At 42.2% G+C, this 13,879-nt stretch overlaps 1 protein-coding gene across 4 annotated transcripts in view; it reads left to right on the top strand.

Moving 5' to 3' along the window:
- The window catches only part of LTK (leukocyte receptor tyrosine kinase), a 97,391-nt gene that overhangs the window by 16,349 nt on the left and 67,163 nt on the right, over window positions 1-13,879 (top strand). For 3 of the 4 annotated variants that reach the window (XM_075614295.1, XM_075614294.1, XM_075614293.1), the window contains exon 2: window positions 13,463-13,579. The exons of the other annotated variant lie outside the window; for it this stretch is intronic. In XM_075614295.1, the coding sequence (XP_075470410.1) occupies window positions 13,463-13,579 (117 nt within the window). The remainder of the gene's footprint in view (window positions 1-13,462; window positions 13,580-13,879) is intronic. 4 annotated transcript variants of the gene reach the window in all.

The raw sequence follows: 13,879 nt of genomic DNA, 5'->3' as shown, positions 1-13,879 counted from the left end.
CCTCTCCCTATCCATTCCTTTATATTATATGTTTTATGTTTAACTGTTGTATTTCTATGTGATAGCACAATGTTTTATTTGTATTATTTCTTATATATATCAACAAATATATTTTATATGTGACACTTGTAAAAAGGTCCACCTGCAGGTATCTCTTTATATATCTCCACCAGTAAGGGGCACTTTTGTTTTTTTATTATCTATTTATTATTCAAAGTGCCACCAATACAATACAGCATCATTAATCTGTTTTTTCATCCACCATCAAGGGGCAGGTTTGGTGAATCTAAACCATCCCCCTTTTCGTTTAACTAATAGCGGATTGGATGCCTATTCATTGGTATCAACCAATCATCTATGTGGATTGGTATATAAAGGACCCCAAACAGGTGCCCCTGATATCGCCTGAGGAAGAATACTTTTGTATTCGAAACGCGTCGCGAAGGGTGTCGCTGGTCTGTTTATTACATACAGCCAGTCTTCACACAAGTGTTTTTATTGCTATTTACGATCTTAACGAAAAACGGACGGGCACCTCCGGGACTACTACAGGGGGCCTCATTCGCTGCGCATGCGCGTTACGCAGACCATCACGCCGACAAGCGTGTGAAGCTGAAAACGCAGCACAGCCTAAGGGCTCGTTCAGGGAGCCAGCTGAGGACTCGGAGGGGGGGCGTGCGGGAGGCAGTGCTGGGAGTTTGCTGGGCGACATGTGATTATCCCCCAGCAGACTTTTCAGCGTTGGGGAGGGGGCGGGGCTACAGACGGCAGGGTAAAGTATCCAAGCTGCAGTCATGAAATCATTCTGAAGAATGATTTCATTGGCTGCCTTGGTCCCTGTGACGCTGCTTCAGATCCAAGAAACGAAATTTTCGTTTACTGAAGCTGTCGTCAGTGGCAACGCCTGGCATCGGAGGCAGGGCAGTTGCTACCCTGACAACAAGTATTCAAATTGAATACTTTGTTGCTCACGGCAGCAAGCACGTCAGCACGCCCGCCCTCCGAAGCCAGCACCTTGAACGAGGCCTAAGAATACAGCCCCAGCGCGCGGGGCTTGTTCCTAAAGACTGAAATCACCCCCTTTCATCCCATCTGTTGCCCTACCATAAGAAGTTACGATCGTGATCTGGACCATTAAAGTTTTTATATATGTAAGTGTTTACTACTATTTTTATTTGTTGTGAATACACATTATATCTCAATCTTGGTGCGCTTTTGTGTTTTTTCTTTTTTCTTGGGACTTGGTATCGCTGTTGGAGTTTTCCTGCTGGGATCCATATTGGAGGTGGGGGCAGACACCTTCAACATCAAGAGCTGCAAAAGATCAGAGAGGAACAACCATTCCAGTTTCCTAAAGAGCAAGAGCGCGGACTGGACTCATTTTTCTACACTGGATGTGTGTAGCACCTGACTCTGCTGTGTCGAGCTGCTACAGAGCAAACCCCATCACACGTCCGACCGGGGTGAGAGACACGGAGGGAGTGACATCATCAGAACCCGACGTGCTTTTCGCGGTCTGCTACGGCTTCTTCCAGGATGGGCGTGTGGCATCCTCTGCGGGAGTTACATAGCGGGCCGTTGTCCTGACATACGGGGATGACTCCTAGGTGAAATTACTAAATTAACTCAGTGATCACTATGGCGGCAAGCTACTGCTATGTACAGAAATGTAAAATCCATTTCGAAATCATTTTGTATGTTTACTTGGTGCCTAAATTCTTTTCCATTAATTGACTTCAGCCCCTGAAGTGTGACTGCCGGATTTTGTCAGTAATTGCTTGTCATCATAATTGATTTAAAAAAATGCCCATTAGTATCAAATTAAATACTGCAAAAATATGAAGATTGTATTTAAGTAATGGGAAAGACTGAATGAATTAGTGACATACTTTAAGAGATACAGCATCTCAACTTGAAATAGTGATGGGTATTTACAGGAAGGGGGTGTACATAAACCCTTCATTGAGGCCATTGGGAGAGAGTGTGTGCAGCAGGTATATCCACCTTGACTCCCTGTCCCAATCACCTCTGTTAGTGTTAATGTATTATTTTTATTTTATGATACATGTTGTACAGTGATATATTAAAAGTACATTTTTATTGAATACAACCATTTTGTCAACTATATTCATTCCCAGTAGGTGTGCACCATATATAGGATTTCTCTTTGTGTGCGACACTACGCACGATTCCCATATGTTTGAAAAAACATCTCCAAGGAAGCACACATAACAACATTTACCCATTTTGGGTTGAGCGAGGACTGTTCGTCCATTTCTTGTGTTTCTTATATCCTTAAAATTTTATCGCAAATGTTATTTTTTTGATATGATAAAAAAATATATATTTTTTTTTCAACTATTTTTGTGCAGCATTTTATATATATACTTTTATTTTATTTGTATAGTTAATAATTGATGGGTTGGGAGTTAACCAATGTAATACACTGGTACCATTTTATTTCTTTTGTAAAGTAGATATTGATTTCTTTTTTTAGAATTGTTTGTATTTTTTTTATACCCCTTCCCTGATTCCTTATTTAGGAATGTCAAATGTGGCCATTTTTGAGTTCCTGAAGCTAGTTTCATATCTCTTGTATCAGGCATGTTATGTCACACAGATTTGTCAGCATCTTATAGGCACAATCCTCAAATCGTATTGATTTCCATCCTCGAAGGCAGACATCCTTGCTCAGTCAGGAGCTCCAAGTGGTAATAAAACGGCTACATTTCCACACGGGACATTCTGGTTCAGGTTAATCCGCACATTGAGAATCCGTCTCCACTACTTAGTGTCAATATTGCACTCCTAAACGGAGATTGGGAGAGAAATCCAGTCCTAAATTGTACAAGTCTCTATTCATGCCTTTTCTTGTTGACATAGTTTGGTAATTATATTTCTGAATCCAATTATTTCTGCTCAGGGTGGCAGGGGCCAGGTGTGCGAGGGTGTGTAAGTGATGCCGTGTATAAACTTGACCGAGAAATGACCTTGATATGGACTTGAACAAAGTTAGTGCTTTTCTTTTTAAAATGTAGTTATGTTGATGTGGAGCCTCCGATTCTTGCTGCTTAGTTCCCTGACATCTCTGCATACAGTATATCTGCGGATCCAGCAGTGGGTTAACAGTCATCAGAACTTCTCCGTTTACTCACCATGATCATATACAGTATTCCATTTATGGTGTAGAACTTTCCTTTGGTTTGTTCCTCGTATTCCTTGTAGTGTTTAAGTAGGTCTATCTCTGCTGGTTGTCAGCATTGAATGTGCAGAACTGAGAGTGCCATCTTTTCTTCTTGGTTAACGCCCATAGGCTCAGACACACTAAGCTCCGTTAGGCTATTTAATTACCTTAACCCAGGGGCTCTCAACTACAATCCTCATGATCCCCCAACCGGTCAGGTTTTCTGGATAGCCCACCTGTGCTAAAGCAGGGGTATCCTTAAAATCTGACCTGTTGGGGGGCGGGGGGATCTTGAGGACTGGCGTTGAAAGCCCTGCCTTAACCTAAATTAAAATTATGTTAATAGTAACGCTTATCCACTAAAGTAAGTAACGTAAGGTTACCCTACTTTTCCTCATTTAAATAGCATGGCTCTCATTTTCACGGATGTTGAGGATACTGATATACAAAAGAGGATGGGCGTAAGCAGTGCTTTTTATTTGTAAAAGTAAAAGGTTCAGTATTCGGTGTCTTACCTTCTCCTGCTCCTCATCTCCGTTGCGTTGTCGTGACGTTACATTGTCGCGGTGCCGCGTGACGTCGAAGCCTCACATTGTTATGACAACACGGCGTCATTTTACCCCGAGTTGCCATTGCAGGTCATTACTGGAAATTAACACAACATCCTGCTACAATAATGTGACGTTCGGCCTATGCTGATGAGACGTAGAACGGCTGTTGTTTTTACATATAATTAGCTTTGAGGATGTGCATTAATCTCAGGGAAAATAAAGTACAAAAGGCCTTACGTACAAAGCAGAGCTATTCCATAAGACACAGCCCAGTGCTGGAAGAGTACAGGGCCGTTAACTTCAACTAGATCATGTAGCAGCTGCACTGGTCTCAATGTTACTTTGTCACAGTGGTTGACATGGGACTTGGTTCTCAGTACTGTGCTATTACTTTGCACAATGAGGGGGCTATTTTCTTGTTGGAGAAAATAAATTAGTTTAAGAAAACCACTTTCCTTTTCTACTTTCGCAGCATAATTATTGTAGGTATCTTTGTGAATTATCGTCTGAAGAACTTGAACGCCAGTGTTGAATTCACGTTGAATTGTTCAGAGATCGGGCAGCGGGCCACTTTGACCAGTGGTTTGGCGGCTTTTATCAAAACTGTTGGGCTGCAAAACTAGAGCCAAACTTGTATACAAAGCGTCCCATCTTCAATGGGGTTTTACCTTGATAGTTGTGTTGCCGTTTGCTCCAGTGTTTCCCCGGTTTGCCGCCGGGAGATTTTTATAAATAACCCTCTGTGGGTGTAAATATCGATGACAAATGTATATTAGCTGTAGCTGTAATAAGTGTTTTTATCACCAAGATGTTGTTGGGCTGTAGGAGGGACCCACCGAGGTTAAGGGACTGGCTCTGAAAACCTCTGACACTGACCTGGAAGCTGGAGAAGCCTGGTTCTAATCCCAGGGTCATCGCCTTGTGACATTGGTCAGATCACTTTATCTCCTTGTACTTCAGGTTCCAAAACAGACTTGGAAGTAAAATACTAGACCAGGGGTGGGCAACTCCAGTCCTCATAGGCCACCTACAGGTCAGGTTTTCAGGATGTCCCTGCTTCAGCACAGGAGGCTCAATCAGTTGCTCTATCTCCAACTAAGCCACTGATTGAGCCTCCTGTGCTGAAGCAGGGATATCCTGAAAACCTGACCTGTTGGTAGGGTTGCCAGGTGACTTCTTCAAAAATACTGGACACAATGGTGAAAGGTGCGACACACACACACACACACACACACACACACACACACACACACACACACACACACACACACACACACACACACACACACCCTTCTCACCTTTCTCACCTTTCTGCTCCATTCTGTTTCCTCCTCTCCTTAGCCCCACCCCCAGGCTCCTGACACATCTTCCTGCTTGGCTGCATTACCCAACAGCAGCCAATCAGGATGGAGGAAGTTGCCCAGCCCCCTAGCAACAGCCCTGCTCTCTCCCTGCTCTGGGAACTCCTGCGGTCCCCCAAGCCGGTCAGGTCACTATGTTCAGAGAGGTAATACCGGACACATACATGTCCAGAGAGGTAATACCGGACACATACATGTCCAGAGAGGTAATACCAGTATACACACACATGTCCAGTATTACCTCTAATATTTTACTGGACAGTGTCCACATACAGGACAGTCCGGTTCAGTACTGGACTCCTGGCAACCCTGGTTTAGCCCTGACAGTCCAAGCAAAGGAAGAAAATTGGCTGGGGTTATATGCACAGAATAGAGGTCATGCTGCTCCATGAGAGTGTTAATGATCTTCTGTCAGATGTCCTGTCGTATTTAGCCAACCACAAATCTCAAATCAAGTATACGTGACCGGTACAATGGAAAGATAATTAAAAATGTCATCTTTTAAATGTACATTATCGGATAAATAAAATCTTGTTTTAAAAATTACCATTACCTTAATGTTAAGATCCAGGCCCATATTAACTAAGCGCTGCTATGCCATAAGACACCTCCTGGCGCGGAAAGACACTCCTACCGTCCATTGTAGGGAATAGGTCTTAAGGTTACTTCCACTTCTGGAAAATGCTTTATGACATAGCACCAGTTAGCAGATATGGGCCCAAGTGTTTCAACACAAAATAATTTGGACATTTTTTGACTTCAGAGAAATATAGATGTCAAATACAATTTAACATGGCCTTCATCTTCTAAAGTTGCTTTATGAATCAGTCCTCAACAATTTTTGAAGTGTGGCAGTATTCTTTGTGCAGTAAATTATGTGACCTTAATTAATATGATACACATGCTACATGAGACTTTGAACAATCCTGGGATTAACATGGTTTGTACAGATGGAAACCCATCTGCTTCTTATACAGACCACAATGCAGTATGTTTTATTAAAAATGTCCTTTTGCTTATTGCCTAAGAGGTATATAATATATCATCTTGGCCTAGTGAAATGTAGTTGACAAGAGAAGAAAAGAGCAGATATGTAGCAACAAATAACAGTGTTTTCTGACGCAAGTTATTTATTTATTAATGAACGATGTTATTTTCACATATAATTAGGGGGTTGGTGTTTATACAATAATACCAAATCTCGCTTTACATGATTCAGTAAAGGTTTGAATGTTATTTTTATTTGTTTTATAAATTCCGCTGCGTAGAGAATTTAAGAGCAGAAACATCATCATCTTTCGGTGTAGGGCTGCAGCCTCTATTTCATGATTGGACACTAAAATGCATATTTTATCCTGTTGATGTTTGTGTCTAATGAGATTATGTGTGGTTCTTCACGCAGGAAGTTCCTGCAGGCGTTGGGACACTTGTCTGTGAGGGACACAAACTGTCCCAGTGTCTGCTGGTCTTTGATGTTTGATGAAGCAAAAGTTAATGGCATGTAAGGGTCATTTGTTCTACCTACTCTGGCTACCACACTGACTTTTGCCCTACTTAATTTGTGACTTGAAACCCCTACATCCTAACCTTGTATAACTGTAGCCCCAGCTGCATTCTTTCACCAATACAAAACAGTCTGTATTGTAGATTTACATTTCAAGAGCTACAGCACATAATTGTGGCTTTGTACCAGTCTTTAGGAAAGTGTGTCTAGAAGCACAGCCCCCCAAAATACATTTCCCTTGCATTTGTATCAGGTCTGATGTGACGTCTCCTGGCTGCAACAATAGTGCAAAAGCAGCATCATAGTATCAAAGAAAAGGAATCCCATTGACAGCAATTTGAGTTTTTCCTTTGATATACTGTACAGTATGTATTTCAATTCTTCTGCACTGGTGAAGCTGGGAGAGTTTGGTAAATAACTCCCCTGGTGTCTTGCATGTGATACTGATTATTTAGTATTATTTATTACTGTAGTGCTCATTCTTGACAGCTATACAGTATATGACAGCACTTGCTCTTCTGTACAGAACTGAGACACATTCTGAAGCCAGTACCCAGCGTATATCTGCGTTGTCCCAAAGGCGGACAGCCTTTGGCGCAGCCAAAGGATGTGAGCCGTTTGCTGATGTTTGGTGATGTTATAGTGATGTTAAAGTTGCTCTATTTCAATCTGTATTATCAACCTGTACCCAATTTTCCAACTCTACCTGTCCATGAAATGTCTGTGAATTCACTGTATAAGAGAGAGATTGCTGTCCCAGAGTTGGGGACATAGAAGTGCTCCCCAGCAAGTAAGGCTGGCACACTTCCTTGGACCCGCTGGATGTGATTGCGGAGTTCGGTGGGACTGCCTGGGTTTGAATCCCAGAGGAAAGCAGGAAAGACGACAGACCGTGCTGAAGCGGGGATGTCCTGTCCTTGACAGTGGACATACAGAGGAGAGTCTCTCTGAGCTCACATGAGGCCGAGTTTCCCTATGAGGAAAGGATGCAAGACTGTGCTGAAGCGGGGACGTCTGCTGCAAATAGATAAGGAAAACACTTTGTTGTGGTGTACAGAGACTGTGTACATGGTTGCTTATGCCAGGGCATGTTTTGTGGGTGGGATCCAGCTTAGCTGGCCAGCCAGTTAGTGAGGGCTAAATCTATGGTGTAGTCAGTTTTCCCTAAAGGGAATAAGTGTTATTTTTATGAGTTGTTTTGATTTAAAAGAATGGTGGGCCTATTGGTGTTTGATTTAATCCCTGTAAATAAACCCCATATAGAGAATTACAGTGTTTCCTGCCTTGCATTGGGACTAAAAGAGACTGCAACGTGGTGTGGGCATCACAATAAATACACACACAAGCTCATACATGCATGCACTTATACCTACAAACATATATACACACAAGCTTATACATGCATGCACTTATACCTACATACATATATACACACACAAGCTTATACATGCATGCACTTATACCTACATATATACATACATACATACACACATACACAAGCTCATACATGCATGCACTTATACCTACATACATACATTAGCTCATACATGCATGCACTTATACCTACATACATACATACATATACACACACAAGCTTATAAATTCATGCACTTATACCTACAAACATATATACACACACAAGCTTATACATGCATGCACTTATATATACATACATACATATACACACACAAGCTTATAAATTCATGCACTTATACCTACAAACATATATACACACACAAGCTTATACATGCATGCACTTATACATACATACATACATACATACATACATACATACATACATACATATACAAGCTCATACATGCATGCACTTATACATACATACATACATACATAAGCTCATACATGCATGCACTTATACCTACATACATACATACATATACACACACAAGCTTATAAATTCATGCACTTATACCTACACACATATATACACACACAAGCTTATACATGCATGCACTTATATATACATACATACATATACACACACAAGCTTATAAATTCATGCACTTATACCTACAAACATATATACACACACAAGCTTATACATGCATGCACTTATACATACATACATACATACATACATACATACATATACAAGCTCATACATGCATGCACTTATACCTACATACATACATACATACATATAGACACAGAGCAAACAGTGTCTCTTATGCAGCCCCAGTATCACACAGACTGCCATGGGAAATGTAGCCAGTTACCTGAGTCCACCCAAGGTTATGGGAATCTCCTGGTCATTCTTGGACACTTGGCGAGTCTTGGTGAGCGACCAACTGATCGCAGGACCCACGGCGGATTTCCTAGAGCAGTGTTTCCCAACTCCAGTCCTTAAGTACCCCTAACAGGTCAGGTTCCAAGGATATCCTTGTATCAGCACGGGTGGCTCAATCAACTGTGCTGAAGCAGGAATATCCTTAAAACCTGATCTATTGGGGATACTCAAGGACTGGAGTTGGGAAACACTGTCCTAGAGTATCCAGTGGGCCAGGGCATGTTAATGTTGTATTTATATGGTTATTGTCTTCCCCCATAGTACTGGGCCATGGAATATTTTGGCACGTTCTGAATAAAGTATGAAAATGAAAGCGTTCAGGAAAGGGGTTAGTAAATAAGGGGATCTGGGCAGATATCAATTCAAATGCATGCCTAAGTGTCTGTTTATAAAGGCAATTGATGCACATCCCCTGCATTATCTTGAAATATGAGAACAATCTTTACAATATACAGAAGGGGTTATATAGTAAAGTGTTTTAACTTTGTTGCAATTCCAATATTGGTTGGTTCATGTTTAAGTGGCTTTGATTTAAGGGCGGTGCTGTTTACTACAGCAATAAATCATTAAGTGGGAAAGTCATTAGTACAGTGTGGTCTGGATTATAAAATACCCAATGTATTAATTTGGCCGAAGATGCACTTTTATGTTTTTGAATCAATATCACGCTCAATCAGAAATGCCAAACTAAAGTGCAATCCAGCTTTGGCAGGGATTCTCTGATTTTTCTCTTCTCCTTCAGCTTTGCATAGCGGACTCCGGTGGTTATTTATCAATGGATAGATAAAGAAGCTAGCAGTGAGTCACGTTACCGTACAGAGGACTTGCTTGCATTTGTCAAGCTCAGTTTATTATTAGTTAGGATATCCTGGCTTTGTGTCATCACACATTGGAATCCAGTTCTGGTTTAGAGGATAATTAACACTAAGAAGAACTGGACCAGAAGTCTCACACTGACGTGGAGGTTGGCAATCATGTACACGTTATTACTATACCCTTATTTATCAGAATAGGTAACATGTATTGATCCCTTTGTATTCCCAGGCCTAGGTCAAGCTTGGCCAAACTGTTTGATGGAGATGTGTAGGACCTGGGCCAGTTTTCCAGCAGTCAGGGGTTATGAGACCTTTGACATATGTTGCTATCTCTGCACCTCTGACTTCCTATCACCTGAAGAGAACCATTCAGTCCAATGAATAAGGAACCAGGCATTAAGGTTAAGAATTGTAAGAATCCAGGCTGGTTAAATAAAAAGCATCAACCAATTCAGGTTTTAGGTTTAATATTTGCCTTGGCTACACACGTTTCCTTGATGTGGAGCTTGTGACAACCTTCTCCCTAACCCTCTTCAGTACATGGCAGACCTCAAGGTATTAAATCACGCTGCCATCTAATAATAAACCCATTTGTTGTCATTATTTAAATATTGGTTTATGATGGGTCTTTTCTGCTGTAATGTTGCAGTCTTTTTTAATTTCACCCACGCACGCTAGGTTGTTTTTCTTTGCATCTTCTTCCTCCTTTCATTCTGCGTCATCTATGCCAGGGACATTACCTAATTTAATTTCCAGAGGCTCCATCAAAATGTTTCTCTAATGGCCCTTGTGAGAGATGTGTGCAGAGGTACATTTAATGGAGACCGATTTGGGTGAAATTAAATCCTGGCTTTATTGCGCCTGTTCCTTTAACAAGGAAAAACATACAAAAACAAACAAAATAAAGGCCTACTCCACTGTGGAAAATAACTAAACCTTTAGGCTGCGCTTATAGTGCCGGCGACAGCGACGCGATGTCGCGGCAAAACAAATGCATTGTCGCCATCGCATGCGCTTATAGTAAGCGCGGCGTGACGGAGCGACGGATTGGTCGCGATCGCTGGAAGTCATCGCTATTTTCCAGCGACCGTCAGCTGACCGTCGCCGGCACTATAAGTGTAGCCTTACTCCAGCCCTTTCTAACTAAGCTAAAACACAGCTGAAGCAAACGCTGTCAGCTCGAGCTCCTGGCAGTTTCTCTTCTGTGTTTCTCTAAAGAACAACTGGAGACTTCAGGAAGATCACGTATGTTTAGTTATAGTTTCTGTATGTAGATATTTCAACCAACACAGGGGTGCTCAACTCCGGTCCTCAAGACCACCCCCCACCCCCCTCAACAGGTCAGGTTTTATGGATATCCCTGCTTCAGCACAGGTGGCTCAATCAGTGGCTCAGTCGAAGACAGCACAGGTGGCTCAACCTGTGCTGAAGCAGGGATATCCTTAAAGCCTCACATGCTGGGGGAGCCTTGAGGACTAGGGTTGAGCACCCTGCATTAACATATTGCAAGAGAAATGTAAATATGTATTCCCGATTCGATATGCCATCATTATGTGGGTGTCACCATTCACCAACACCTTCATGTGTTATACACATGACTTGCCCGTTTTAAAATTAATAGTACCCCCCTCTTCAATAGGTTTGTATTTTTGGATTGAAAAACAAACTGGAGCTGTGATACGTTTTAATATGTCGAAATGGGCCATTAGACTGCGTCCAAACTGCCGCCGCGCTCCGCCGCCACATATGTCACCGCTGGGAGAACCCACCATCGGGATGCCTTGCCTTTCTTCATCTTTAAATGTCCCACGCCGCTCCGAGGACATTTAAAGATGGCACATCGGAGAGGCGGGCGGCCACCGGTATTCTTGCGGGACATTTAAAGATGGTGTTGTTGAGATCGTGAGCAGTGAGGTGTCCCAGCGGGGAGTTCTACCGATGCAGGTGGCAGTCTGGTCACAGCCAAACGTTCTAGACCAATAATATGTTGGGCTGTATACAGAATTTTACAGGCACAATTATTTCCTGCCCTGAAGAGCTTACAATCTAATTTTGGTGCCTGAAGCATAGGGCAATAGCGTAACTTCTCCAAAGTCATAGGGATTTCAACCCAAGTCATCTGCTTGAAAGCAGTGAGCGACTCCCCCCTGAGCCAGAACTCTGAGTCAATTCACAGGACAATAGTGAAGATGGGAGAAGCTGCAGGAATGTTACATTATCAGCTCTCTGGGGGGGTCCTGGTGCCTGTAAAATTCTAAAAAAATAGAATGCAAACAGAAAAGGGAGCACTGCGTCAAAAGAAACGTACAAGGGCAATTTATTTAAGTTAAGCTCGGTGAGTAAAGACACTGACTGAGTTTGAATCAGGGGAACTTAGTTCAACTCCCGGTATCGGCTCCTTGTGACCTTGGGCAAGTCACTTTATCTCCCTGTGCCTCAGGCACCAAAAACACATAGATTGTAATCTCCACAGGGCAGGAATTGTGTCTGTAACATTCCTATGTGCTGCGTACTGTGCTATACTGTGATTGTGAAGCAGTTTGAGTCCCATTGGGAGCATTATATGGAATACAAGTATTATTTATTATTAAGTTGATACATATCCCACCATGTTTGGTAATGTAAAACAATAGAATGATGCAAATTATTATTTTTACCACTACAATACCTTGAAGTAATCATCATGGAATATATGAACTGACTTAGGTTGCTTCTGCCTCTTAGTCACTGTATAATTATATTATATTTCCCACTATTCCTCACAGTATTGACCTCTTAAACTTCTGTGCTATGTGTCCGATTAATTATAGTATGAAATCGTTTGGCGTTCAGCTGTTGTTCTGAGACCTCTAAATGTTGCTTTAATTAGCTGATGGACTTTACATACACTTTGTTTAGAATACCTGCAAAGGATCAATATGTATTTAGAAAGAAAATCAATTTTGGAAGAGAAGATATCGCTAAACTAATATTTTCAGGCGCTCTCTTCCCCCAACTCATTCTCCCCTAAGAACATTTGCATTCTGCAATATAAAGGAATACATCCATTATGCAGGAAATAGTGTCAACCCCCAAAGAGCCCCCAAGATCATGGGGAAGAGGGCTTTGGGTTTTTTTGCTGACGTTAATTCTAAGCAGAACTCCCAGAATATTTTTTGGTCACTATTGAACCCACTAGTGTTCAGGAACCCACTGGTTCTGGACATACAGTATATACTGTAGAATAAAGTATTATGGGTAACTTATTGGTTTCCCAGTCTATACTGGAAACTCTCCCTTATTTAACTCCCTGATACTGTAGTTAGCTGCAAAATACATCGTTTTCCTGCCTTCTCAGTCGTTTCTAATTCATGACAAAGGAAGATGAAGAGATTTCACTCATTTTCTTCCCAAATCTCCCAGTTCTGAGGTGGGCCAGTTTGCTCCCAAAGATCAACATATTCGTAACAGTGTTACCAGTGGAATACACTGCTATTTGGGACCTTTATATGTTCCAGTTGTTTAGGCAGCAACATCCCCAGTGCGATTACTACTCCCTGTTATTTTTGATCATTGTACATGGATCCAGCTCTCAGCATACAGCATCATTGTGTGCCTTATAATGTTATCACTTAGTCATTCCAACTACTGTACTTGGAACAGATGCTATTCTCCAGAGTGGGAATGTATGATGTTTGTTCGTGCTCTAAATTTGTGATATATCTGTCAGAAGTGCTTGTACACGTACTTCTTTTCACAGTTGCTGACTGGTGCTCTGGACTCCATGCTGAATCCATCTTAACACCAGGTCTCCCCATAACCAATGTGTCTGTGAGCATTGAGGAGGCAGTCTTGTCAGCTCAGCCCAAACCTGCAGGTAAGACATTGGACATACTGCACGCGAAGGCACGCGCGCGGCACGAACAAATTCAGGTAAGTAAACCAGTCCGTCCATGCTGCGCGCGATGTGATGCGCACGACAGGATTTGGAGGAGACAACGAGATTAGATTTTCCGCGCAACGGCCGAGTCACGTTGCCGTTTGAGCCAATCAGGGTGAACCAAGCTGGATGATGTCATGACCACGCCTCCCCGTTGCTAGCGCAAGAGAGTCCACAGATCGCTGAGTCGACAGCCGCGCAATTACTTGCGGTCTGTCACGCATACTCTGGCCGCAG

Source organism: Ascaphus truei, chromosome 9, assembly GCF_040206685.1.
Source record: "Ascaphus truei isolate aAscTru1 chromosome 9, aAscTru1.hap1, whole genome shotgun sequence".
Lineage (NCBI taxonomy): Eukaryota > Metazoa > Chordata > Amphibia > Anura > Ascaphidae > Ascaphus > Ascaphus truei.
This window is presented reverse-complemented; position numbering and strand designations above follow the sequence as displayed.